At 48.6% G+C, this 27,094-nt stretch overlaps 1 protein-coding gene across 5 annotated transcripts in view; it reads right to left on the reverse strand.

Annotated features, from left to right (window-relative positions):
• The window catches only part of add3a (adducin 3 (gamma) a), a 110,799-nt gene that overhangs the window by 30,955 nt on the left and 52,750 nt on the right, over positions 1-27,094 (reverse strand). For 4 of the 5 annotated variants that reach the window (XM_072671535.1, XM_072671532.1, XM_072671534.1 and 1 more), the window contains exons 1-2: positions 9,130-9,500; positions 984-1,207 (exon numbers count right to left, since the gene is read on the reverse strand). In XM_072671535.1, the coding sequence (XP_072527636.1) occupies positions 984-1,178 (195 nt within the window). In that variant the 5' untranslated portion in view covers positions 1,179-1,207; positions 9,130-9,500. Of the gene's footprint in view, positions 1-983; positions 1,208-9,129; positions 9,501-27,094 lie in introns of those variants that run through there. The other variant, XM_072671531.1, reaches the window with a different exon arrangement.

Raw genomic sequence — 27,094 nt, forward strand, 5'->3', positions numbered from 1 at the left:
TAGCCTTAAAAGCTCCAGTGCAAAACTGAAGCTGCGGGCAGGGAAGGGCAGGGCAGCACTGCGGCACCTGACTCCACAACAGTAAGACGGCAGCTTCATAGCTGCCTCATAAATAAGGCAGGCAGGCAGACAGGCAGGCAGGCAGGCAGGCAGGCAGACAGACAGACAGGCTTGAGAGCTGCTGTAAACGGTCAGCTCTGGAGGGTCTCCTGCAGAGTGAGACTGCAGTGGTCTCTGCACCACAGTAAATCACCCTCCACCGCAGCCCACAGACACTTCAGGGGCTCGCTGGGAGAGACCTGGGTTGTACCGCGTGTGTGTGTGTGTGTGTGTGTGTGTGTGTGTGTGTGTGTACGATCTCCCCGTCCCACACTGTCTGGTCTGACTTGTTTTCTGAATTTCCCCCCCTACAGGAATCAATTTTTGCACCTTCTTACGTTACCACGACACCAATACACTGGCCACACATGCAATACCACGTCAACCACCTGACAACTATTAACTACCATGGCAACCACAAAAGATAACACAGCAACTGCCTTGCGACTACACGGCATCCATCTACCAAGCAGCCACCTGGGATACCATAGCAACCTCCTAGCAAAGGCACCAAAGACACAACCTAGCCACTACTTAGCAACCACTGGGAACACCAAAGCAACTGCCTCACAACCACCAAGCAACAGCATAGCAACAAGCTAGCAACTACATTGCAACCACCGGGGACACCAAAGCAACAACCAAGCAACCACTTAGCGACCACCAAGCAACTCTATAGCAATATCATAGCCACAACCTAGCCACTACTTAGCAACCACCTTAGCAACCGATCAGAAACTTAAGCTTCCAGTGCTTGTTAGCTGAATTAGCCAACAACAGCACCATTCGCGACACCACCCCCAATCAATTAAGTGGGGCATCTAAATGCAGTGTGTGTGTGTGTGTGTGTGTGTGTGTGTTGAGAGCGGAGTGTGTGTTCTTACGGGGCTCTGCAGGATCTGAGTCACTCTCTTCTTCTGCTCCATCATGTGGAAGTCCTGCCGCAGGTCCGGGGACATGTTGCGGCTGCGCTGGTACTCCGGGTCGTTCTCGTCGATCCGGTCGAAGTATCTCTCCTTCTGACCCACGCTGGGGGCAGGAGGGGTCGTCACCACCCCGGCGCTGACCTCTCGACTCATGTCCGCACCTCCGCTGATCTACGCTTCACCTACGGAAAGAAGGAGAGCGAGCGTCTTTACTGGGTTAAGGGAGGGTAAAGGGTGGCAGCACTGGCGGGCCTGGGTTTCGAACCCACAACCCTGTGATCAGCAAGCCAGAGCTCTAACCACTGAGCCACTACTGCCCACATGCAATTGATTAGCCAGTCGTATCATCGACCAGCATGGGCTAGAGGGGTATGACCCACCCCCGCCCCCGTCCCCTAGTAGAAAGTTTGAAAGACAGTTCCTCTGACAAAAGCAGGATCAACTCTCAAGTGAATGAGCAGGCGTCCTAATACTTTTGTCCATATACTTGCTAGGGACTACCTGGCGGAGATCATGACCTAGGTCCTACAGGCCTCATCAGACTGGAGCTCAGATGAACACGTTCTGCTCATTTGAAAGGCAAAACACGGTCTGTCTCTCTCTCTCTCTCTCTCTCTCTCTTCACCCCCCCACCCACCCACACACACACACACAAACCAATATTACGGATGAATGCGGTCAGTAAATCTCAGGTAATCAGCTTCACACTCATCACCGCTTCCACATCGATCCACCCACTTTCCTCCACCAAGACCTCCACCAGCTCCCCCCCACCCCGCTGTGTTAGGGGTTAATCCGGAGGGCATTACAGGCGGCTACAGAACCCCAGGCTCTAGCAGATGGTGTGAGAGAGAGCGCGACAGAGCTGGTGTAAGTGAAAGGGAAAGTCGAGGAGGAAGTTCTCCTCCATGCCGTCTCCCCTCCCGTCCCCCCTTTCTGATTAGTTCCTGGGCGGCTCCTGCTCGGCTAAGCCGCTCATTCAGATCCAACAGATTAGTGACACGGCTCAGCCTCGGGGAGAGAGCGAGAGAGAGAGAGAGAGAGTGTGAGAGAGAGTGTGAGAGAGAGAGAGAGAGAGTGAGAGAGAGTGAGAGAGAGAGAGTGTGAGAGAGAGTGTGAGAGAGAGAGAGAGAGAGTGAGAGAGGGAGGGATCTCTCACACCAGACGATCCTGCTTAAAGCTTCCTCAGCGCAGAAGAAGGCGAGGCGAAGGTACGTCTGGAGGAACCAAGGAACTGCACTGCATGCAAAGAAGCCCTTGCCAACTGTGAGGGGGCTTTGCTTGGGGTTGTGAGCTGGACAGCAAGAAATGGAGACCCTCTGTAAAAGGGGGGGGGGGGGGTGTTGGGGTCTGGAGGACAGGCAAGGCATCTCCGTGCTCCTAGCTCACGAAGAGCCGAGCGACACCAGTCTGAAAACCCGGCCCTGACCCACACGACCCACCAAGGAAAGGTTTGTGGTCTAGCTAACTGGCTAAGCAACGCTAGCCTCTGGAATAAACTCACGGGGTCTCCAACTGGCTAGTACGCACACGCAGACCCTCCCACTTCTGCGGCGCCCAACCGGCAGGCGCTGTGGAGACACAGTGGAATTGGGCAGAGGGTGTCCAAACTTTTGCACGAGTCTGTACACACTCAGATACACAAGTGGAAAACTGGGCTGAATGTATCACATACACTGCTGATCCTGACACACACACACACACACACACACACAGCATGTTGTAAAAGCCTGTGTATCAGTGTGACTGACCGCCTGACCTGATCTCCTCGGAGGCGGGACTTAACTCGACACTGCCAAACGAGTTTCTCTCACTGCTATAGCAACAGCTCAAACACACACACACACACACACACACACACACTCAGGCGTAAAGCACACACTTCCCACTCACACTTTCAGCACTAAGCGGGAATTTAACGGGATATGGGACCCCTGCCCGGTTGGGGGGGGGGGTGCATTTCTGATCCCATTGATTTCACAATGTTGTGAATCCAGACTGTTAACGTCAGCAATTTAGCATCGTTAACTGACTGACGTCTGCTGAGCTTTAGCATTAACGCTAGCATTAGCTTTCCCGCTAAAACATGGAAGGAGAGACGGGAAGCGCTTGGTTGTCCGACAGACATCCATTAATAACCATTTTTCATATTTTCATATTTTTAATACAATAGTAAGTACTGACTTTTCACAACCTACTAATTTAGTACCTAGTAATTATTCAGTATCAAGTATTTATTCCACATCTAATGCCTTTAGCCATTGTTCAGTACCTAATAAATACCAAGTATTCAGTATCTACTACTCATCCACTAATTAATCAATAGTACTAATTATTCAGCAATCAGTACTAATTATTCAGCACCTACCGATTATCATTATTTAGTATCTACTGTATAAAAAAAAAAGTCTAATTATTCAACATCTAATACTTCAGTAATTAATAAATATCTACCAAGTTATTTGGGTTTAGTTATTCAGCACCTACTGATTATTCAGTAGTCATTATTTAGTACCTATTAACCATAAAGTTCTAAGCATGCAGTATCTATTAATAATTCAGTAACTTCTACTAAGTATCTGCTCATTTGGTTTTAGTTCATCAGCACCTACTAATTATCCACTAGTCATGATTTAGTACCTACTAATTATTAAATAAGTACTAATAGGTAACGACTAATTATTCAGTAGTCATGATTTAGTACCGACTAATTATTAAATAAGTACTAACAGGTATCGACTAATTATTCAGTAGTCATGATTTAGTACCTACTAATTATTAAAAAAATACTAATAGGTAACTACTAATTATTCAGTAGTCATGATTTACTACCGACTAATTATTAAATAAGTACTAACAGGTATCTACTAATTATTCAGTAGTCATGATTTAGTACCTACTAATTATTAAATAAGTACTAATAGGTATCTACTAATTATTCAGTAGTCATGATTTAGTACCGACTAATTATTAAATAAGTACTAACAGGTATCTACTAATTATTCATTTGGTTTTAGTTACATTACCTACTAATTATTTGATCTCTACCAATACTTTAGTACCTACTAATTATTTAGTATCCATTATTTAGTACCTTCTATTTATTAGATAAGTACTAAATTCAGTAACTACTAATAGGTATCTATATTTAGTTTTAGTTGCAGTACCTACTAATTATTCACTAGTCATGATTTAGTATCTACTAATTATTAATTATTACCAAGTACTAATAGGTATCTACTAATTATTCATTTGGTTTTAATTACAGTACCTACAATTATTTGATATCTACCAATACTTTAGTACCTACTAATTATTCAGTATTACTAAATACCTGAATACCTATAATGTGTATATATCAATTATTCTGTTGGTTTTAGTTAATCAGAACCTACTAATTATTCAATATCTACTAATATTTCAGCACTAATTATTCATTATCCATTATTTAGCACATTCTACTCGTTAGTTAAGTACTAATTATTAAATAACTACAAAAGCACATATACTACTTTTTCATTTCGTTTTAGTTCATCAATACCTAATTATTCAGTAGTCATTGTTTAGTACCTACTAATGATTAAATAAGTACCAATTAGTCACTGCCTGCTAATTATTACCTATTATTTAGTAGGTTATGCCACAAACCACCAGGTGGGATCCTCCAAGAACCCCGGACCGGACTCTGCAGCCCAAACGTGAGGAGGAAGTTCTAAAGGGTGGGTAAACAAGCAACAATAGGAGGGGGGCAGTTCCTAGTTGGTTTAGGAGAGGGGCTGAGGGGCCTCCCCCCTGCACCAGCACTCAATGTAAATCCAGAGCCCTCTTCTGAAGGCATGCACCCCCCCCTTTCCCTTCCTCCAACATAGAGATCTAAGGAAGAGACACTCCCCCACCCGCTACCCCCCACCTGTGGCTGGAGTGTGTATTGTGGAAGTGTGTGGCTGAACGCAGCCAACCAGCACCCAACACTTACTACCTGAGCTACCTTCACTTCACAGCCATGCGGAGGGGGGAGTCATGAGGGGGACACCTTCTAGACTAGACCACCTAATTAACCGGGAGACTGGTTTACTGCTCCAGCCGCTGGTGAAAACACAGCATACAACCAACCCCGACTACACCGCCCGCCTGTTCCCCTCCGCAGCCAGAGAAAACCTCAGCGTGTGAATCTGCGCAGATGGACGAGGACAGCCGTTACACAACACCACCCTAAACGCAGCTATCAAACATTTATCAGAGACAAAGACACGGAGAGCGCGAGAGTGCGCGAGAGCAAGAGCGAGAGAGTGCGCGAGAGCAAGAGCGAGATGGAAGAAGCACTGGAAGAATTAGAGAAGGGGCGAGCGAGAACAGGAGTGAAAGTAAGGGAGCGCGGGGGGTGGGGGCAAAAGAATGAGAGAGAGAGAGAGAGAGAGAGGGGGCGCGAGAGCACAAGACAGACTGACACAGCTGTACAGTCTCCAGATACAATCAAAACACACACACCCACCTTCAACTTGGAGGACATGGGCTTTTTTATGAGTAAATGCAGGGGGACCAGCAGCACACACACACCTACACACACACAGAGAGACAGAGGGGGACACCCGCAGTACGATGGCACAGTCATGAGACCCCCCCCCCCCCCATACACGTCCGGCTCCATCAATGCCCTATTGTGCAGTCGCGTTCACCCGGGCAACCCAGGGACAGGATTCACCCAGGACACACACACACACACACACACACACACACTATAGCGACCATCAGCCCGACTACAGCAGCGTGATTGTGCAGTTGTAGTGTAAACGGTTCAGACAGTGGCCAGAGTCCATCACAGTAGACTACATTAATACTGAGCTCAACGACCAATCAGAGAGGAGTATTCAGCCGCTGGAATAACAGAACCCGGGTCCAGAGTTGCTAGGTGGTTGTTATGGTATGTCATGTGGTTGCCATGGAGTTCCCTAGTGCGTGGTAGCGTGTTACGATATACCAGATGATTGCTAGCGTGTTGCTGAATGGGCACTATAGCGTTGCTATAGATTGCTTAGTGGTTGGCAGCGTGTTGCTAGGTGGTTGCTAGGTAGTTGTCATGGTTTACCAGGCAAACGCTATGGTGCTGCGATGGAGTTGCTTAGAGGTTTGTAGGGTGAAATTAGGTGGTTGCTACGGCATACCGGGCAATTGCTATGGTGTCGCTAAACAGGTGCAATAGTGTTGCTAGATGGTTGGTGAGGTGTTACGAAAGTATAGTCATAGTAGCCAGAGTGGTTGCTATGGTGTTTCTAAATGGTCTAGACGGGTGCTGTAGCGATGCTTGGAGGCTGCAACAGAGTTGCTAATGGTGCTGCTAAATGGTTGGTTGCTAAGGTGTTACTACGTAGTAGCTAGACAGTTGCTAGTGTGTCCCAGGTGGGTTGGTCAGTTCCATCCCCGAGACTGATGGCTTATAAAGTTTCGGAGACGGGCGACTGACCAAGGCTGCTGCTCTCCACCACTGTGGTCAGGTTTGGTGGCTTTGGGTGGACATTGGCTGGTCGGCTTTCTCCGCTGCAGTGGTCACTTGCAGTGTATGGACCCAGGAAACGGAGGAGGCTGTAGGACTGGAAAGAGCCACAATTCCTGTTTGAAAGGGACTCTGGATCCGTGGTTCTCGCCTCGCTTCGCTCAACAGGTGGCGGGAGGTCCTGCAACTCTGATTTTGAAAGTCGTCAGGCGTCCACTTGGCCCAATTCGGCTGTGGTCATAGACTGCGGAAGCTCTTAGCTTAGACATGAGTTCCCAGCACTGGCCTTTAGCAGTTCAGGCCTGCAGGTCCACACCGAAGAGCTTCGTCAGGAGATGACGCCACACTGGTGGGACACTCTCCGGGGTCATATCTCAGCCAGGCTTCCTCGAAAAAATAAATCTCAGACCATCCGTCACGTCGCCACTTTCACGGCCGAACGCAGAACTTTCTCACGTGCTAATCTCTCTCACACACACACACAACAACAATCGAGCTGCGAAGCTACAGAAGTCCACCACCACCACCACCTCCTCCTCCCACGGCCTTCCCAGCCTGCTTTTGGCTCCCGATCCAGGCCCAAACCCCCACCTCCCACCTCCCACAGGCCTTCTTTGAATATTTCCCCTCTCGCGTGCTTCCAAATCAGCGTTGGCTGGTTCTCTCTCGCGCCCTTAATACCATCGCCACTATTAATAGTGAAGTAGTGTGGAGATCCAGTTTCAACCCCTCTACAACATACCACCCACCACCACCACTACCACCACCACCCCTCCTCCTCTTCTTCTTCTTCCTCCACCACCACAACACTGGGACAGAATCTGAGCTAATCTCAGTTAGCGTAGATGCTGGAGAACTTCAGATTTGTGTAGGCCATCAGCGATACTGTCAACAGCAATGCAGGTCAACCCAACGGATGGTTCACCGCTAAGGCCTCACTTGGGCTTATCTGGTGGGATACGCGGCCTACGGGTTAAAGGGTAAACCTGGGGCCGAAAATCTGAGACACTACGTGTCCGAAACATGAACTTTCGCCCAGAATTTCCACTTTTTTTGAAGGGTTAGGGGTTAATCTGAGGTAATCTCAGTTAGTGTAGATGCTGGAGAACGTCTTCAGATTCCTGTAGGCCCACAGCAATGCTCCAGACGAAAACGCAGGCCTACAGGTTAACGGGTAAGCCTGGGGCCCAAAATCTGAGACACTATGTGTCTGAAACATGAACGTTCGCCCAGAATTTCCACTTTTTTTGAAGGGTTAGGGGTTAATCTGAGGTAATCTCAGTTAGTGTAGATGCTGGAGAACGTCTTCAGATTCCTGTAGGCCCACAGCAATGCAGGTCAACCCAACGGATGGTTCACCGCTAAGGCCTTGCTTGGGCTTCCAACCTGGTGAAATACACGGCCTACGGGATAAAGGGTAAGCCTGGGGCCTAAAATCGAAAAACTTTCGCCTTGAATTTCCACTTTTTCCGAAGATTTTGAAGAGAGGATCTCTGGAGGATCTCTGGAGGATCTCTGGAGGATCTCTGGAAGGCGGCTAATGCTTCCATCAGACACCATCACATCCACTTTATCCACCTCTTCAGTGGAATATTATTATTAAAACCTAAATTAATTTTTTCAACCATTTTCCCCCCAAAATATTTGCTCATATCTGGTTCTGTAGCTCTGCAATGGAGCTGCAAGGCTAGCATAACAAACCTAGCCAGCCAAGTGAATGGAAGTCTATGGGACCATCAGTGCTGGTTCTGTTAGCTAGCTAGCTAAATCACCTATTTGGGTCCTATTTAAGATAAACCCGGGTTTAATACTCTTCTGCTGAATTTTCTGAGGTAAAAAAGACTCGGTTTTAGTCATAATTTGGATAGAATATCAAATTTGGTCGTTATTGATTACTGGGGTGTTAAAAAAAGGGGGGAAACTTGGGATTGGGAGCTAGCTGGCCGGCTATTTTAGCTAGCCAGCCTCGGTATCGTCGAAGAAAGGGAAATACGGCCTGCTTTGTGAGTTTAACGACGAGCTGAGGGACTTAGAGAGTGACCCACGATGTGCTGAGGTCTTACGATAAGCTCTTAATGCTGGGCTGAACACAAACTGGCCGCTCTTTTGGAATTGCCCGTTCCACCTTAAATGGTGCAGCAGTTACATTCTGGCGCCTCAGGCGCCAGAATGTAACTGCTGCACCATTTAAGGTGGAACGGGCAATTCCAACGAAAATCGCCCAAACGTTGAAATACCGGTGTAAAAACGTTCAAACGCCCAAAAAACCTCTATATTAGTCGATATTTCGCACAAAAACACCACAATAAACTCACTTAAACGCTTTTTCGCCAGCAAAACACTCTAACATAACTTAGCACCGTTAGCTTCGCCCTTAACAACAACAAAAACAGCAGCAGCAGCAGCAACTTCACATCTCAGCTGGCTTCAGACCACCGGACAGAGCTAGTTTGAGACCCCCGAACCTTTTATTCCAATGCAAGCCCCGTTCCCAGCAAGTGTGTTTTCCCCCTCGTCCTGCACGTGGCTGTTCGCCTTTAAACTAGTTGCAACGCATGCACGAGCGGGAAAACAAACAAAAACAAACAAACAAACAAATTTAAATAAACTTACCCGAGTGTGTGCGTGTGTGTTTGTATGCGCGCGCACGCGTGTGCGTGTGTGCGTGTGTGTGTGTGTGTCCTAAATCCAATCCCGTTCAAAGCGCAGGCATGCTCCCCACGAACACCGATCAGCACACCGCCATCTCCGCGAGCCCGGGCTCACTCGGTCCGGCTACACATGCTGGTGAGGAAGGGTGTGGATGGAGGGAGGGAGGGAGGTGGGGGGCGGTTGGTTGAAGGGTCCCTCCGCACGCGCAGCAGCAGCAGCAGCAACAAAAGGAGCAATAATAATAATAATAATATTAATAAAAAAAAAAGAAGGCTAAGGATCGTACTTGGGGGAACGTGCAGCGCGAGCACCGCTCGAGCGACTGCAGGAATCCGCGAGCAGGGCTGCAGTGGAGCTGGAGCGGACACGTGACCTGATAATCCAGCCCACGGGCCGTGAGCGGGCAACGGCGCTGGCCAGTCAGGGCGCGAGGGTGGCGGGAGCCACGCCCATACAGTGTGTGTGTGTGTGTGTGTGTGTGTGTGTGTAAAGAGAATTAAAGGGTCAGTGCTTACGATAGTGTGTGTGTGTGTGTGTGTGTGTGTGTGTGTGTGTGTGTGTGTGTGTGAGAGACATCTGTACTGTAAATTTATGTTTACTGCAATCGCATATGAGAGACTAGAAATAGCGCGCGCGCGCACACACACACACACAGGATTCTTTTATTATTTTTTATTAATGTATTTATTTATTTTTTTTATAAATTTCCATCAATAATAACAATAAAAAGTAAAAAAAATATTAATAATATTACAAACAAATATTATAAATAATACTAATATTAATATTAATAACTATTTGCCAGGTCTGTTTCACAAAGCTGGGTTTACCAGTTAACCAGATAATTCAAGGCCAATGCTGAGGACGGTCCAGTTTATAGGATCTGGCTAATCTAAGAAATCCTGCTGTGTGAGAACACCCCCCCCCCTCTAGATTTCCCCAGATTTAACCAGATAACTTAAGCCCAGTGTTGCTGATGGTTCATTAGGAATGTTCCTCAGCTCTTCTTATTTGGGCTAACTTCATCTGGCTAATCTGAGAAATCCTGATTTGAGCAATACTGGGTAAATCAAGACAAATACCCCTGCCCCGATTACCAGTTAACCCGATCAATTAAGCCTGAGGTTCAAAAGTTGAATGAATGTTGACCCTAGGATTACTGTATCTGGCTAATCTATGAAATCCTGTTTTGTGAACCTCCTGACCCCAACTCTAGATTCCCAAGTTAACCAGATAACCTAAGCCCAGGGTTGAGGGTTGTCTATTAGGAAGGCTGCTCAGCTCTTCCCGAATTGGACAGACTCGACTATGGGTGTATGTTCTCTGGGTCATCTAAGAAATCCCATTCCGTTAAATAGACCCTGCCTGGATTATCCAGTTAACCAGATCATTTAAGCTCAATGTTGTTGATGGTCCATTAGGAATGTTCCTCAGCTGCGATGCTCCACCTCAACACCCAAGTTAACCAGATAACTGAAGCCTAGTGTTGAGGACGGTCCATTAGGAACCGATCCTTGGTTTATGTTATCTGGTTAACTCTCTAGATCTGGTTAACTTCCTAGATTTCCCAGTTAACCACAGAACCTCCGTCCAACCGGAGTGTCCCTCAGCTCTTCGTTACGTTATCTAGGGGGCGAGGGGGGGGGAGGGGGTTCTCGGATGCTTTTCAATTTAGCCAGATAACTTAAGCCTGACTTCTGGTTTGTTGGCTGACGTGGGGCGGCCTACTGAATTGTTTGCGGCCTACTTCCTCTCTCTCAGCAGGAGAAAGGCGCTTGCTGTCCCTTTGGGTCTTGACACCACCCCCACCCACATGAGCTGACTTCATATAGGTAACGGATAAAGGCTAGAACCCATAGCAGCGGTGTAAAGTGTCCCGTCCCCGAGGACCGACAGCAGGGGAGGTTCCATACTGTGCTAATTGTGCTGGTGTACCGGCCCAGGCAACCTCGCGAAGCTGAAAGGCCTCTGGTACTTGTCCAGATCGGCGGCGGTGATTGTGCACAGATTTGAAACGGGATCCAGCTAGGCTAATGCTTTAGCTTTAGTCTATAGGCTCCCAGGCAGGTGCAGGCAGCATGACGGCACCTGCATCCAGATGACCTAGTGACGTATCTAGAACAATCTAAGAGTTACACTGGTCCTGGTCCTGGTCGGGGGTCTACCCGGATCCATTGGGTGCAATGCTTTGCCAAGCATAGCATGGAGAACATCTCCAGCCTTGGATCTTTCTGAGCACAATTGCTGCTGCTGCTGCTGCTGCTGCTACATACCTGCCAACCTCCTGCGGTTCCCCTCCCACAGAGAACCATAAACTGGGCGAAGTCGGAGAACACATGCTTCCAATGAGCCGGAATAATTAAATGAATCTAAATGGAAAATTAGACCAAGAGGATCAGAGGGATAAGCTGCTTTCAGGTAATGAAATGGAGGATGAGATGCCAGTAATGGTGTTGGTGCAACACACACACACCCACCCACCTTTCTGGGCGCTATAGGGAAGCTCTTAACCCTGCAGACCCAGCCGACGCTGCTGGCTTGCAGCCGTGAAGCTGCGCTCCGGCAGGGTGTCCGTGTGTCAGTGTTTAATCCCACGCCGTAATCTTCACCCTCGTGTTCACGGACACTTAATCTCCATCCCAATCATGTTTGCTCACATACACACACCCACCATTCCCAGCTGCACAACCCTTCACACACTCTCTCACACACACACACACAGGCTTTATTGTGGCCTATAAAGATGTGTGTATCCGACACCCACGGTTGGCACCTTTATCAAACACGTCGGCTCTGCGCTGATCTGATAAGGTCGTCTAGCTTTCCGGGTTCCAACTTCCTTCTTCATCTGATCCCAAATCAGTTTTTCCATCTCAAACACGCAAGGCTCTGCTCGTCCCTGTTGCCGTTACGTTGTTATGGAGCCAACAACAACAACAACAACAACAACAACAACAACCCTGCAGTTACAGCCTATTTTTTGAGGGGGGGGGGGTGGAATCACATGATCATGACTGACCACTGACCCTAGATGCAGGCGATCAGTCAAGACAAGCTTGGCATCCGATGTGTGCTTCTTTAGTTTAGAATGAGAGATGCTAGGCTAACGTTGCTAACAAACACAGGACTCCACCAATCGCATCTCTGTAAATACAAAAATTCCAAAGGTCCTAAGCTTGAATCCCAAACCATGCCGCCTTGCCATCAGCAGCCGGAGTCTGAGAGAGCATCACTGACAGTGCTCTCTCCGGGTGGGTAGATGGCGCTCTCTCTCTCACCCTCTCTCTCTTTCTCTATCTACCCTCATCACTCTGAAAGCGATGTTGGCCCGGAACAGGCATCTGTTAGCTGGTGTTAGCGGTGGTTTCTTTGGTGTTCAATACAAATCAGGTCTCAAGTCTCTAGGTTTTGAGTCTGAGTCAAGCCTTATGTCTTGTGGATTTGGTGAGTCTAATCTCGAGTCTCTGGAGTGCGAGTTGAAGTAGTGTCTTGAGTTTCTGAAGTCCAAGTGAGGTCTCTAGTCTCTGGGATGAGAGTCCAAGTAGAGTCTCGAGCTTCTGGGATGCGAGTCCAAGTAGAGTCTCGAGCCTCTGGGATGAGAGTCCAAGTAGAGTCTTGAGTCTCTGGGATGCGAGTCCAAGTAGAGTCTCGAGTCTCTGGAGTGCAAGTCCAAGTGAAGTCTCTAGTCTCTAGTCTATGGTATGCGAGTCCAAGTAGAGTCTCCAGTCCCTGGGATGCAAGTCCAAGTAGAGTCTCCAGTCTATAAGGTGCAAGTCCAAGTAGAGTCTCGAGTCTCTGGGATGTGAGTCCAAGTAGAGTCTCAAGTCCCTGGGATGCAAGTCCAAGTAGAGTCTCCAGTCTATAAGGTGCAAGTCCAAGTAGAGTCTTGAGTCTCTGGGATGTGAGTCCAAGTAGAGTCTCCAGTCTATAAGGTGCAAGTCCAAGTAGAGTCTCGAGTCTCTGGGATGTGAGTCCAAGTAGAGTCTCAAGTCCCTGGGATGCAAGTCCAAGTAGAGTCTCCAGTCTATGGGGTGCAAGTCCAAGTAGAGTCTTAAGTCTCTGGGATGTGAGTCCAAGTAGAGTCTCCAGTCTATAAGGTGCAAGTCCAAGTAGAGTCTTGAGTCTCTGGGATGTGAGTCCAAGTAGAGTCTCCAGTCTATAAGGTGCAAGTCCAAGTAGAGTCTCGAGTCCCTGAGATGCGAGTCCAAGTGAAGTCTCTAGTCTCTGGGATGTGAGTCCAAGGAGAGTCTCCAGTCCATGGGATGCGAGTCCAAGTAGAGTCTCCAGTCCCTGGGATGCGAGTCCAAGTAGAGTCTCGAGTCTCTGGGGTGCAAGTCCAAGTGAAGTCTCTAGTCTCTAGTCTCTGGGATGTGAGTCCAACTAGAGTCTCGAGTCTCTGGGGTGCGAGTCCAAGTTGAGCCTCTATTTTCTTTGGTTTTTAATACAAATCAGGTCTCAAGTCTTTGGGTTTCGAGTTTAAATTGAGTCTTTAGTAGAAAATTCTAGTTTAGTCTCTTTATTAGCTGCAGGCACCTTAGCTTCTCTATCAGCTATGGTAAACACAAGCTAACCACAATGAAGGAAGTCTTTGTAAAGGTACTGGTAGTGAAGAAGAGCGCAGCTAGGACGCCGTGCCTGCACAGCTAATGACTAAGAACAGGCACTCATTCAGCAGTCCTGTGAACGGGCCAAGCCTCGTCTCCTGCAGTGACTCAGCTGAAAAAGTGGAGCAGCGGACGGTCACTCGCTCTGCTGGCACTCTCGACACTGATTACACAGCCGTGTGTTTACCGTCTGAGCGAACTGTCTGGGCTTCTCTCTCTCTCTCTCTCTCTCTCTCGCCCGCCTATGACCCAACAGCGCTGTGTGTGTCCGTATTCTTCCTCGTATCATTGTTTATTCTTCTGTAAACACCCTCATCCTCCCCCTGCCTATGTGTCTTTCTGTTTTTCCTCATGTACTCAATCTCTCCAACTCCCCATTCACCTCTCTCTATCATTCCTTCCTCTGTCGCAGACCTCTCTCTCTGTTTGCTCCTTCGCTTCTTTCTTTTTAGCCCCCCCCCTGCAAAACGTCCAAAGTAATAATGACGTGATTAATGAGCTCAGCTTTGAGTCTCAGATCTCTGGTAGAAATCTGAATCAAGTCATGAGTCTCTGGGGTGTGAATCTGAACCAAGTATTTGATGAAAGTCCTATCAAGTCTTGAACCTCTGGGGTGGGAGTCCGAATCTAGTCCTGAATCTCTCGAGTGGCAGTCCAAATGAAGTCTTGAGTCTTTGGGGAAAGTGAGTCAGAGTTAGGTCTCAGGTCTCAGGGGTTCCAGTCCAAATCAAGCCCTGAATCTCTGGGGTGGGAGTCTAAATCAAGTCCGGAATCTTTTGGGTGGGAGTTTGAAACAAGTTCTGATTCTTTCGGAAGACAGTTCAAATGAAGTCTTGACTCTTTGGGATGGGAGTGAGTTGTCTCTCAGGTCTTTGGGGTGGGAGTCTGAATCATGTCTTAAATCTCTAGGGTTAGAGTACGAATCAGGTCCTGAATCTCTGGGGAGTCTGAATCAAGTCCTGAATCTCTGGGATGGGAGCCTGAATCAGGTCTTACATCTCTGGGGTTGGAGTACGAATCAGGTCCTGAATCTCTGGGGTGGGAGTCTGAATCAAGTCTTCAGTCTCTGGGTTATGATTCCTTACATACTAAAATTCTCCAACTCTCCATTCACCTCCCTCTCCCATTCTGCTTCTTCCTTCCTCGTCCACGGCCCTTTCCCTCTCTAATTTCTCTTTTATACTCTATTCAGTGCTCACTTTACTAGCATGGTATTTCTCCATTCAAAAACAGCCAAAGTCATTAATCACAAGATGACAACAATGTTAGTGCAAACAATAAAAAAATAATAGGGCTGTTAATGATACGCTCGCTGGCTGGAATCAGATGGCCTGAATTCCCTCAAATAAAAAAAGAAAACCCTCAGTGAACTAAAAAAGGTTGTTGCCTTAAACCCACCCAGGTCCGGTGGGTGGTCTGGTATGGTGAACGAACTACAGATGGCATATCAGTTCGAGCGGGAGGATGTAGAGGGCCTATATCCGCCGAAAAACCTGTTTGGATGCTCGTCTTCAAGGGAAAGCTCTGGTTGGAAAGTCAGTCAAGGTTCCTCAAAGAACCTTAAGAGGTTCTTCCGCAGTCTCAAACCAAAGAACCTCCTTAAGAAGTTCCTCAAGGATCCTGTTCTTTTAACAGTGTACAACGACCCCTTTTCACACCACCCTAAATTACTTTACCTTGAAGACGAACATCCAAACAGGCCTCCAAAAGTTCCTCAAGCAGAACCACTAGGTTCGAGGACTCAAACACCCCTCAATGCTCTCAGAGCTTCCTGTGAGAACTTGAAATCAGTATGAAATCTGGGATTCCTCGAAGAACCCATTGAAATGAAGGGTTCTAGATGATCTGTAGGCTACCATAGTTGGATCCAGCTATGGGGAATGTCTTGAATGTATCTCACGGGATAGGAGCTCTTTGCAAAGGCCTTTCCGTTCCTTACAAATGGGTTCTTCTAAGAACCTAAAGGTTCCTCTATGATTTCAAATGTATGAATCTCCGAAGGTCCTCAAGGATTTTGTCCTTTTAACGGAGTGAGAGTCATTCAAAAAGGTCAAACATGGTAGCCTAGAGATGCCCTTGAAAACGTCATTCCAATGGGTTCTTTGAGGAACCAGATTTCATTCTGAGGAATCCCAGAAGTTTGAAGTTGTAACCTAGTGGTTCTTCAAGGTTCTTCAAGGCTTTTTAATTCCCAAGAACAGGTTCTTCTAAAGACCTTTTCTTGAAGGTTCCTTAAAACTCATTAAGAGGTTCTCCAACAATTTCAAAAGGTCAGAGGTTCCTCGAATGTCTCGAATTTCCTTAGGCTGCTTCTGGAACACGAGCAGGAGAACGTGTCCAGTTGGCGCTGATCTTCATACGGATTTGTTCAGTTCCACCAGCTTACCTGATTTACTTCACTAAGGGACTAATTAGAGAAACTGGGTGGTGGATGGGAACCAGGCATGCTGGCCTTCTTCCAGGAGAGCTTCAAAAAGCTAACACACACACACACACACACACACACCTAATGGACTGCTAATTTGCAAGTTAGTCTATAGCACTGTAGCACATACAGTACATGTATACATACAGGCCACTGCTTAAGCACTTCCGCTGTCGTCCTCCGGTCGAAGTGTTGTGAAGTGGTGTGTAATCCATCAGAATCACTGCGAGTAAAAGCTAATGTTTAACCTGGCTTAACTCTGCAGTTCCTCAAAGCGAACAATACACACACTGTCTGCTGAGCCACACACACACACACACACATGAACCTGAAGCTGAGATGAGCTCATAAAGCCAGTGTATCCATGCAGGACTGGAGTGCACACCTCCTCCGGGCTGTTGACTCAGGGATTTGGGTGTGGGCATCCTAACGAGACGAAGCCTGCCTCTTATGTTCTTGAGCTTCAAGGACACAGGACAGTAGACGCAAGGTCATGAAAGATTCATTAGGGAGCTACCGTAAATTAAGCTTAGCTGATGCCGGGGAAAATCCGGACCCCTGTGATCCAACGTCTAGCTACCAAACCTTCTCCCATCACTGGTATTCCAAAATTAACCACGGTGGTTTGGTGCTTGTGGTTTGACAGCTGGGGTTGAGGCTCAACCCTCCCGACCAACTTGACCGAGAGGTCCTGCTGTAAAAATGAATGTGAACTCAGTGAAGCTCCATTCGAAACCCTCCACCTCAGCCCTCAGATGGGAGCTTTTAAAAGGTCTGAAGGGGAGTTCCGCTAGTCCCACTCAACTTACCAGATCAGATTTTTATCCGGTGGAGGCGTCACCATGGATCCAACCCTACTCCGGTCTTCCACAGGAGTTTTACACAGTTGATGGGGGACTATTTTTCCTTGCCCTGCATGTATCCCTCCGCCGTTGATCTCAGGCATCAGACAGCGTATTCATAGCCTTCAGACGTCTGGTTCAGGGAGCGTCTCAAACCAAACACTGTATCATCTTGTAGCACTCAAACAACAACAACAACGCGAGTCGTCTACAGGTTAAGCATGCTGGCTTCTAGGCGTCTGGACCACAGCATCACTGGATAGCCATCAGAGCATTCCCAGAGTGTAAGGAGCATGTCGCCCTCCCCAGCAACACACCGGCACACACACAGTAAACATGTTTATTAATTTGAGCAGGAACGTGGTGCAGCGAATCAGATAAGGACAGAATGCGGGTAGCAACGAGTCAAGCAATACACGGCAAGGACGCCAAAGAGTGACTGCTTTGCCTTTCAAATCCTAAACTGGTCTTACTGGTGGGTGGAAGTGAAGGTCCCTCTTTTATTCACATCCACTAAGCAGGACTCGCCACCCCCCCCCCCACCCCGTCAGACCTTTCTACCAGTAGGGGGTGAAGGCTAGCAGGTGCTTCCTGTGATTTACGTCAAGCCAGCCAACTACATTGCTTGGAGGTCAACACGCTTGGAGGAGGACACTGATCTCCAGGCGCCTGTACTGCCTAGCACTAGCCTTAGTGATCAGGCAGACATAGGGCGTCCAACCCACCCAGAAAGCTGGGCCAGGTGTGCGCTGTCTTGGACTTCAAGCCGTAAAAAAACAACGACCGTGGCCTGATCTTATTAAACTGACTTTATTAAAGGGACTGGATCTCTATCTGATGTGACCGGTTTATTGTCTTCTCAGTCCGAGTCGGAGTCCGAGTCGAGTCTTGAGTCACTGTGATGCGAGTCCAAGTTTACTCTGGACTTTCTGGAGTGCAAACCTGAATCAAGTCGGAGTCAAGTCTCTGGGATGCACGTCCAAGTTTTGAGTTTCTAGGCAGCAAGTCCGAGCTGAACCTCGAGTCTCTGGGGTCCGAGTCTCAAGGAGTGCTTAACAGCATGGACTGGACGTGCCAGCGTACGTCCCTTCCAGGATGGGGTTTTGCTGAGGATGGGCAGTGTTGGGGTTTTCGCCACACATGGCGTTGGGAATTCTGGTCAACAACCACAAAACCTTGCCCACATTTTAGCTGGGTCACTCCAGATGTGCTCTGGGGTGGTCTTTCTTTAGGAATGACTGCCTTCAAACCACCCTCTCATACAGGCCAGCTCTTGATTTGGCTGAGTGGACCACCTTCCCTCCAGCCTCAGCACATGAACTCTCAGCAGCACCCTCGAGTTTGAGGGATGGCCTCGACTAGGGCAGTCCAATTTCCTTACAACAAAAAGAGGAGTGCCTCAGATAGACCCTCGCTGTTCGTATTGTCAGCAGAGGTTTGACCTGGTCAGGGAGGGAAAAGGTGAAACGTCCTGTTAATCGGGCCATCCTTCCTTTTTGCTCTGGGGCGTGAGCCAGATGCGAAGGGGAAGGCCCGCACTCCCACCACACACCCACTCCTGATCTCCGACGCTCGGCTGGAAAACATCAATGGCCACGGCACGAGAATCTGAGCCGCTCTGCTGGCCTGTCAGGACGGGAAGGGAAGGGAAGGGAACGCTTTCAACTGCCCACGGTGACGGCTCTTTTATCCTAAGATCTACAGAGTGGGCTTTGTGTAAGGGTCAAGGATAAAGAGGCCAGAGTGTGGAATCTAACGGCTTTCTAAATATGACGGCTGAATCCTTCATCCGGGCCTCGTTGAAGACCGTCGCCTTCATACCTGCACTGCTCCTGCTAGGCGAATATCTTTAAAGGTACATTCTGGTCTGGAACTAAGGGCTAAGATGTACAACAAAGCTAGCACTTCAAACTAGCCCTTCCGAAGCCGCAAAACAGCTGAAGGTTTTCCAGATGCTCCTCCCACCTTCAAGATATGTCATCAGAAGGGGGGTTGTCAATCTTTAAACCAACAAATCTTGCTTCAATACCTGCTACTAATTACCCTGTAATTATGGTGGCCGGGAGGCTTCTGTCTTCGCTCATGTAACCGACTGAACTCAGAGAGAGAGAGAGGTACTCATGCTACCTCACCCATCATCCCCGTCTGATTACATGCACTGTCCAGTCACGAGAAAATTTAGTTAGTGGGGTGTCCAAATGTTAGAGGTTTAGTTTAGATTGAGAAAAGAGCACCACAGAAACCAATCGGAAACGTTTTTGAGATTTGGCTCGGACTCAAGTCCTGACTTGGACTCGAACCCCACAGACTTGAGGCACAAAATCAGACTCGACTTGAACTGAAGTGACTCCAGATTCCACTCAAACTCAGCTTAAAGAGACTCCAGACTTGACTCGGACCCCGGACCCCGGAGGCTCAACTCAGACTCGGACCCCGGAGGCTCAAGGCTCGACTCAGACTCGCACCTCAGAGGTTCAAGGCTCGACTCGAACTCGTACTCGTACCCCAGAGGCTCAAGGCTCGACTCGGACTCGCACCTCAGAGGTTCAAGGTTCGACTCTGACTCACACCCCGGAGGCTCAAGGCACGACTCGGACTCACACCCCATAGGCTCAGACTAGCCTTGGACTCACATCACAGTAAATCAAGACTCGACTCAGACTCACATCCTGGAGGTTCGAGGCTCAAGGCTCGACTCGTACTTGTACCCCAGAGGCTCAAGACTCGACTCGGACTCGTACCCAAGAGGCTCAAGACTCGACTCGGACTCGCACCTCAGAGGCTCAAGGCTCGACTCGGACTCGCACCCCATAGCCTCAGACTAGCCTTGGACTCACATCACAGTAAATCAAGACTCGGACTCCCCAGACACTTGACAATCGTCTTGAACCACAACCCCGAGACTAGATTCAGACCCCAGAGACTCCACTTTTGATTGGACTTGACTAAAGCAAGTTATAAACATATAAATCCTTCAGTACAGTCCACACTAAATCCATTAAAACACGCCTGGGTCGGCCTTGATCCACTGGATCGGACTAGGCCATATGTGGCCAGCATTTGTAAGCGACTAAAAATATGAAAAGGTTCCCATGACCTCAACCCTGATCATCAGGCTCGTCACATGCCCAGACTCACATGATTCCCGCCCTCACGGCCTGCAGATTTATTGGTAAACAAAAACCCTAATCAAGAAGTGTGTGTGTTATGGATCCCACACTCCTGGCGCCGTTGGCTTCCTCAGAACCACATGAGCTCCGGCGCCTCGAGATGCAGATGGATTCGGACTGCTGGAGAGAAACAAACAGCTCACTTTCACCCGTCATCTCCCAACACTTCCACTGCTGTCAGTCCAGCTCCACTTCCCTCAACACGAGTCCAGTCACTGATCACTAACTCGCAGCTCTGACAACCTCCCTGAGGGACAGCAGCACCAACGAGTGGCCTTCAGGCGGCAGTGGTAGATGAACAGGCTGGTTTATGTGGACTGGATTCCTCCAGCATTCCACTTCCAAATCGAATTGGATTTAGGGATCAGGTCACTTCCACGGGGCACGATGCTGAGAGACAAGCGGACCTCATGTCTGTCCATCCATTGTCTGTCTAATGAGCTCCTGCGGGGCCGTGTCCTGTGCTGAGGCTTGTGACGGCCTGAACTTGTGACCGTTTGAGTGGACAGTACGGGACAGAAGCAGTACGTTTCACACACAGGAAGTGTGTGTATGAAGTTATTCTGTGGGACCGATGCATACACTCTGTGTGACCCTTCCTCAAACACACTCACACACTCACAAGCTCTGAAGTTCTGAAGCTGCATTATCGTTAGTTGCCAAGGAGATGGACACAAACAACAGTGGAGCTCCACCCCCTCAACCCCCCCCCCTCCAGAGATCCCCTCCCTCATCACTCTACACACAGCACATGTGTTTCCCTTTACTGCCTTCACCAGACTCCTTCACAGGCTGCAAGTCCCCCTAACACACACACACACACATATATATTTATATTTAAACACAAAGTCAGGATGTAGGGTCTTATATATGGAGCAGGACTCAAAAGAGGCCCACACACTAATCACTGGCCTCCTTTCCACTGCAGGGCGGAATGGTTACTAAGGCCGTGCCGTACCATCCCGCCCCGTCCCGTCCTGCACAGGTACCGACCCCATAAACCAGTTACGGACCGGGATGTCCCTACACGGCATCTCATAATACTTATGCATCAGTTCCTTAGTCCCGAACTACAACTTCTAAGCTAACGAAGCTAACACTAGCTAACTCACTGAAGCCGTAGGAGGCCAAATAATAGACGGGAGTATGTGGCGACTACGGTATCCAGTTAGCCATCACCATGCCAACGGATAACTATAGCCGTGGTCCTGACATGGTCATGAACACAGTCCAGCACAGCTGTTACACATCAGCTTTTAGTACCGAAACCCTGCAGTTAGCCTCTCAAAGGTAATGCTAGCCTACACTACACTACACTGGACGAGCCCAGCAGGGGGGCCGTGCTTACGCTGCGGTATCACTGTAGCCGACTGTAGTATGCTAAGCTTTATTATGCTACAGTGCACTAAAGCGCTCTTGTTGCTACGCTAATGATCAGTGCAGTTAAGGAGGCTTACCTAGAGTAGCTAGTCTTGTACTTACTAGATACCGTTGCCATCAATTTCCGCACTGGAGATTTAAAGACCTTTAAAGGATCTTGCGGCACAAAGGTGACGCAAATATGGAGCCAATCATCGGATCCCTACGTCATTAAACCCTCTCACCGACCAGTTCTGTGGCCCCAAGATTGGGGCTGAGTTCATTTACCTTTCCATCAATCCTACGAGAATTTTTTTTTTCGGAAGGTCTTCCAGGTGTCCCAGACCTCCATCGTTCCTGTTAACTGCCATTGTACTTACAGTCTTCTCCTGCTTTGTGGGCATCAGTTATGCTACTATTCAGAGCAATCAGCAGCTGCTTAGAGAAAGCCATAGCTGCTGATTGCTGAAAAAGGTTTGAGCTTTGGAATTTGCATCACCTGGCCTTTGCTAAGCCGTAGCCCTACATGCTGATTAAGGTCCGAGACCTTAGAAAAAAAGTTACCAGAGCTCAAGTTTCTTGGGGTTTTGCATGGTGCCCCCTCCCCAGAAATTCTGACCAGTCCAATTTGGATCTAATTCCACCATGTGGATCCTCCAGTAACCAAAAAATCCTTCAACAGAGACACTATCAGCAGCCACCTGCAACAAGAGAGGCCAGAGGTTAATGCCTTCCAAATCACCTCCCTTCTACACCACACAGGACCGGGATCGTGACCTTGACCCCTCCGACCCCTCCAGGCAACAGCCATGGCTGTGTTTACAATCGGCAGGGGAGTGCTAAACTGTCTCACATCTGACCGCTCAGCTCTTTACCCTCAATCCTTTCTTTTCTGCACCAGTCCACTGCGACCAACGGCAACCTGCAGTGACCGATCAACTCTGCGCCGACCAGGGGCTTGACCATGTTGTCTCTACGCCTAATAACATGTAATATGACCCTTAAACAGTGTCATGAAATCCAACCTGTGGAAACTGGCCACCTTTACTGTACGTCCCGGCCCTGTTTGACCTATCTCTACCTAATGAACACAACTTCACTCCATTAAGGATGTGATTAGCTATACAACAGAGCGTGCAATGACTGAATTGTTCCCTGCATTGTTTTGAAGTATCACACACACACACACACACACACACACACACACACACAAACAGTGCATTAGGGACCAGCGTACCTCTGGCAAGTGAACAAGCGATCCGGAGGGATTTCGATTAGAGCAGAGCTAAAGCAGCTGATCCTGCAATCTCGCAAATGCAATTACCCAAAGCCTGTCCAAGCTGCCCTAACAGAACCAATGAAAAGAATAGGAAAATCAAAGCAACTAACAGCGGAAAAGTGCTGGAAGAAGTCCGAATACTGCAGTCCTACACTGCTTAAAGCCATAATTCGGGGCTAAATCTAATTTACAGCTTCCACTTGAAAAAAACACGAAAAAACATAGTGCATCCAACAAGAACGAAGGCCTCATCAGCACAAAGGTGACGCAAATATGGCCAATCATCGGATCCCTACGTCATTGAACCCTCTCACCGACCGGTTCAGTGGCCCCAAGATTGGGTTTTGCAGTCAAACAGGGCTGAGTTCATTTACCTTTCCATCAATCTTATGAGAATTTATTTTCGGAAGGTCTTCCAGGTCTCCCAGACATCCATCGTTCCTGTTAACTACCATTTTTTAAAAGCCATAATTTGGGGCAAAGTCTAATTTACAGCTTACACTTGAAAAAACACAAAAAACATAGTGCATCCAACAAGAACGAAAGCCTCATCCGTCTTTTCTCAAAACATGGTAGCTCCCTGAAAGCGGTGGTCGATTCTACATGCTGATCTGATGATTCACTCGCCATAAATCTTCTGGAGGCAGATTGGCGGAATGACCATGGGCCTACAAAAAAAAAAACGCTAAGGCTCTAGTGAGCAGGGGTGGGCAAATCCTGTCCTGGATGGTCCGATTCCTGCACATTTTTTCTGCTTTTCCTGCTCAAGCACACCTGACTCAACTTACCTGTTAACTGGCAGGTGTGGCAGGTCTGTATAAGCAGGGAAATCAGCAAACTGTGCTGGACTCGAGCCCCTCTGTTGCACACCCCTGATCTATGGCATCTAGAGAGCACCACACCAAGAGCCATTATCTGCAATCCTAGAATCTTAAGAACACTGGTTAACCTTGCCAAAAGTGGCTGGCCTGGAATGTCCCAGAAAAGGCACGGTGTTAAATCACCCAGGAAGTCACAGAGGGTTCAAGGAGAACAACCAAGGAGCTGAAGGTCTCTCTAGCCTGCATCTAAAAAAGTGCTGAGTGAAACTCCTGCATGGTGCGGATTTCCAAGAGTTGCTCTGCCATGGGGAGATCACCGGTACAAGGCCAGGAGTCCCAGAGAGCATAACTAGTCCCGCTGTTTTTGGGTAGGTATGCTATCAAGCCATCAAGGGCATCTGTTAATGTTTTCCTCCAAGCGTGTTGCGTGCCAAGGACTAAAGTAGGAACACAGTAGGCTTCACCTTTCCAGAGCTGGTAGCATGTAATAGACGGTCCAGGAAAGAAGCATCAACCAAAAGAAGCTTCAAGGATTGTCTGGCATTTGCAAAAATGTCCAAAAACTTCTTGGAAAACCGAGGTCCCTTCATATCTGGCTATAAGCAAGTCTTGCGTTTTATTAGCAGCATGAGAAACAAGGCTTGGCTGATCGCCGGTGTTCTAGGGTAAGGGGCGTACATTCGACTGAGCGTCTGAGCTGGACATGCAGTGCACAGGAAGTGACCTCTCTTTTCTGCCTTGCTGTGTCTCTCTCCCTTTCTCTCTCACCCACACAAACAACCCTGCTCTCTCGGCCCGACGGGGCCTCTCCGAGGCTGGCCAGAGCCATCCGGAACCCTGCGGAAGAGATCCCAGGGTCAGACACTTCGCAACGGGATGTCCCAAGTGCTTCACAGAGCTCCATTCACAGCTTGCTGGACTTCACACCAACAAGTCCGAGTGTGAGAGCATTCTGTGTGGGATTCACTCTTTAGAGCCTTCAGAGAGAGAAGAGACGGAGCGAGACGAGAAGGAGAAACGAAGCCGAAGAAAGAAGAAGCAGAACCTCCAGACCGGATATGGAGACCCTGCCGGGGGGACGTGGGCCATGAGCCAGGATAGTCCCAGTGGACAAACACACAAAAACAATCCATGCTATAGCCACAGCTCAAGTATTAGCTGAGCTCCAATGTCCATGGATCGCTGGTCCGAGCCCTGACTTGATTCTCAGGGATGCCACAAACAACCGTGACCGGTTGAACAAATGGGAAGAACAAATGGGCCTTGCTCTTTTTGAGTTGCCCACCCCTGATCTAGGGCACCACACCAAGAGCCAATATCTGAAATCCTACAATCTTAGGAATACTGGTAAACCTTGCCAGAAAAGGGCATGGCATCTAATCATTCAGGAAGATCCACTAAAGGGTCGAGGAGAACATCCTGCTGGTCTTGATTCCTGGTGATGCCACAACCATCTATGGCTGGAAATCCCAAAGAGCACAAAAGAGCCTGGCTTTCGCTGGGTGGGCTGGCAGGACATGGACAAGGGTTAACATGTTCACTTTGACTGGTCTGCTAGACGGGATAGCTTTCAACTGGACATCGTGCAACACCCTGGTGCCCATTTCGGAGACACCCCAACCAAGTTGTCCCGGTCATCTGGCCCTAACTTGTCAAAGAGGCTCAGGTCTTCACGCTGCCCATTTCGGAGACACTGACTAGCTGCCCCTGTCGTCTGGCTGCATCTTGTCTAGCTGTCCTCCTATAGCCTCCTATATACAGGACACATAACATGGGTTGCATACACAAACACACCCACCCACACCCACCAACCCACCCACCCCCACACACACACACTGAAGGATGAATAAAAGCAGTTTCCTCTCACGAAGGGCTGCCTGGAACAAACAACTGGAGGACCTTCAGGAAACCATTGACCAGGCAACTCCTATTGTTTCTATACTTAAACCACACACACACACACACACACGCACACACACACACACACAGGTGATGTAACGTCCTTTGTAGTGCCGTCTTTGTAGTAAAGGAAAGCCTGTTTCGCAGAACAAAGCAAAGACGTTGCAGCAGAAACGGACAAAAGCAGAGGTTCAGCTTAAGCGGGTGTGGCCGCAAGTTAGAGCCGGCCCAGGACTGTTCAACCACTGACCTCTAAAGTGAAGACCTGCAATCCAATAAAAAGGCCAGTGAAGGGAAGGCACAAGGTGGGTGTTTCTAATAAAGTGGCCAGTGAGGGGAAGCACAAGGTGGGTGTTTCTAATAAAGTGGACAGTGAAGGGAAGGCACAAGGTGGGTGTTTCCAATAAAGTGGCCAGTGAGTGAAGTGATGGCCTCTGGCACGTGATCTGCAGATTTTTTTGAAGTGTGGCAACTGAACTGTCCCTCCATCACCAGCCCTCTCACTGGAGCTCCATTAACAAACCCAGCTCAGCTCAACAGCTATTTCAGGAGGGTGATGTCAGGAGGGGTGTCGCACAAGATCAACGTCAACACAGCCAGAGGCTGAGAGAGAGAGAGAGAGAGAGAGAGAGAGAGAGAGAGAGAGAGCAAGAGAGTATAAAGTGATGTGTTTCTCATCTGATATTCCGCTATGGGCTGGGCACATTCCAACACACACACACACACACACACACACACACACAAACCAGTGCATTAAACCTGTGACGATTAGCGGTTAGGGGAAGGCTAACGGCTAATTCTGTTACATCAGCTAACGGACGCCGAACTGGCCATAATCTCCCATGCTGAGTGATGGACGAGAGGAAGGGCTGTCCTGCCCACTCTCTGAATCTCCCAGCCTCGGATGGCTGTGGCATCACTGGAGATCAATCTGGCAATCCCAAGGGGGCTAGAGCTTAGACCGTTATGCCACTCGGGGGAGGGCGGTTTCTACCACAGTGCCTAGCTCATACGGCAGGTCAGCCACTGGCCTCCGAGCTGTGCGTGTGGAGGATCTCTGGTCTCTTTTGAGGGACCCCAGAGAGCTGTTCAGCAGGAGGAGGTGCCCTGAGACCCTTGACCTTTGCAATGGAATAGACCAGAGTTCACTAGAGTGGACCTATAAACAATCAATCGCATGTGTAAATACTGCACGTGACGCTACCAATCTCAGCCAATCAGAGGAAAGTTCATTTATATGGTGCCTCAGAGGAAAGTGCTCCGAGCTCGGGTCACCAACGCCTGATGCCTGTGCCGGTCAACGTTGCTTAAGAGTGATGAGGGGAGAGAGAGCGACACCTACCTACCTGGAGAGAGCATGCTGATGGCAAAGAGGTATGGCTCAGGATTCAAACTTGCGACCCTGGAGTATAAGTCCGGCTACATTGGGCATATAGCAAACAGCATTCCCCAATTCCCCAAGAACATCCTACCAAACAGTGAAGCATGGTGGTGGTAGTGTCACAGCATGGGGATGCTTTGCTGCTC

Source organism: Salminus brasiliensis, chromosome 25, assembly GCF_030463535.1.
Source record: "Salminus brasiliensis chromosome 25, fSalBra1.hap2, whole genome shotgun sequence".
NCBI lineage: Eukaryota > Metazoa > Chordata > Actinopteri > Characiformes > Bryconidae > Salminus > Salminus brasiliensis.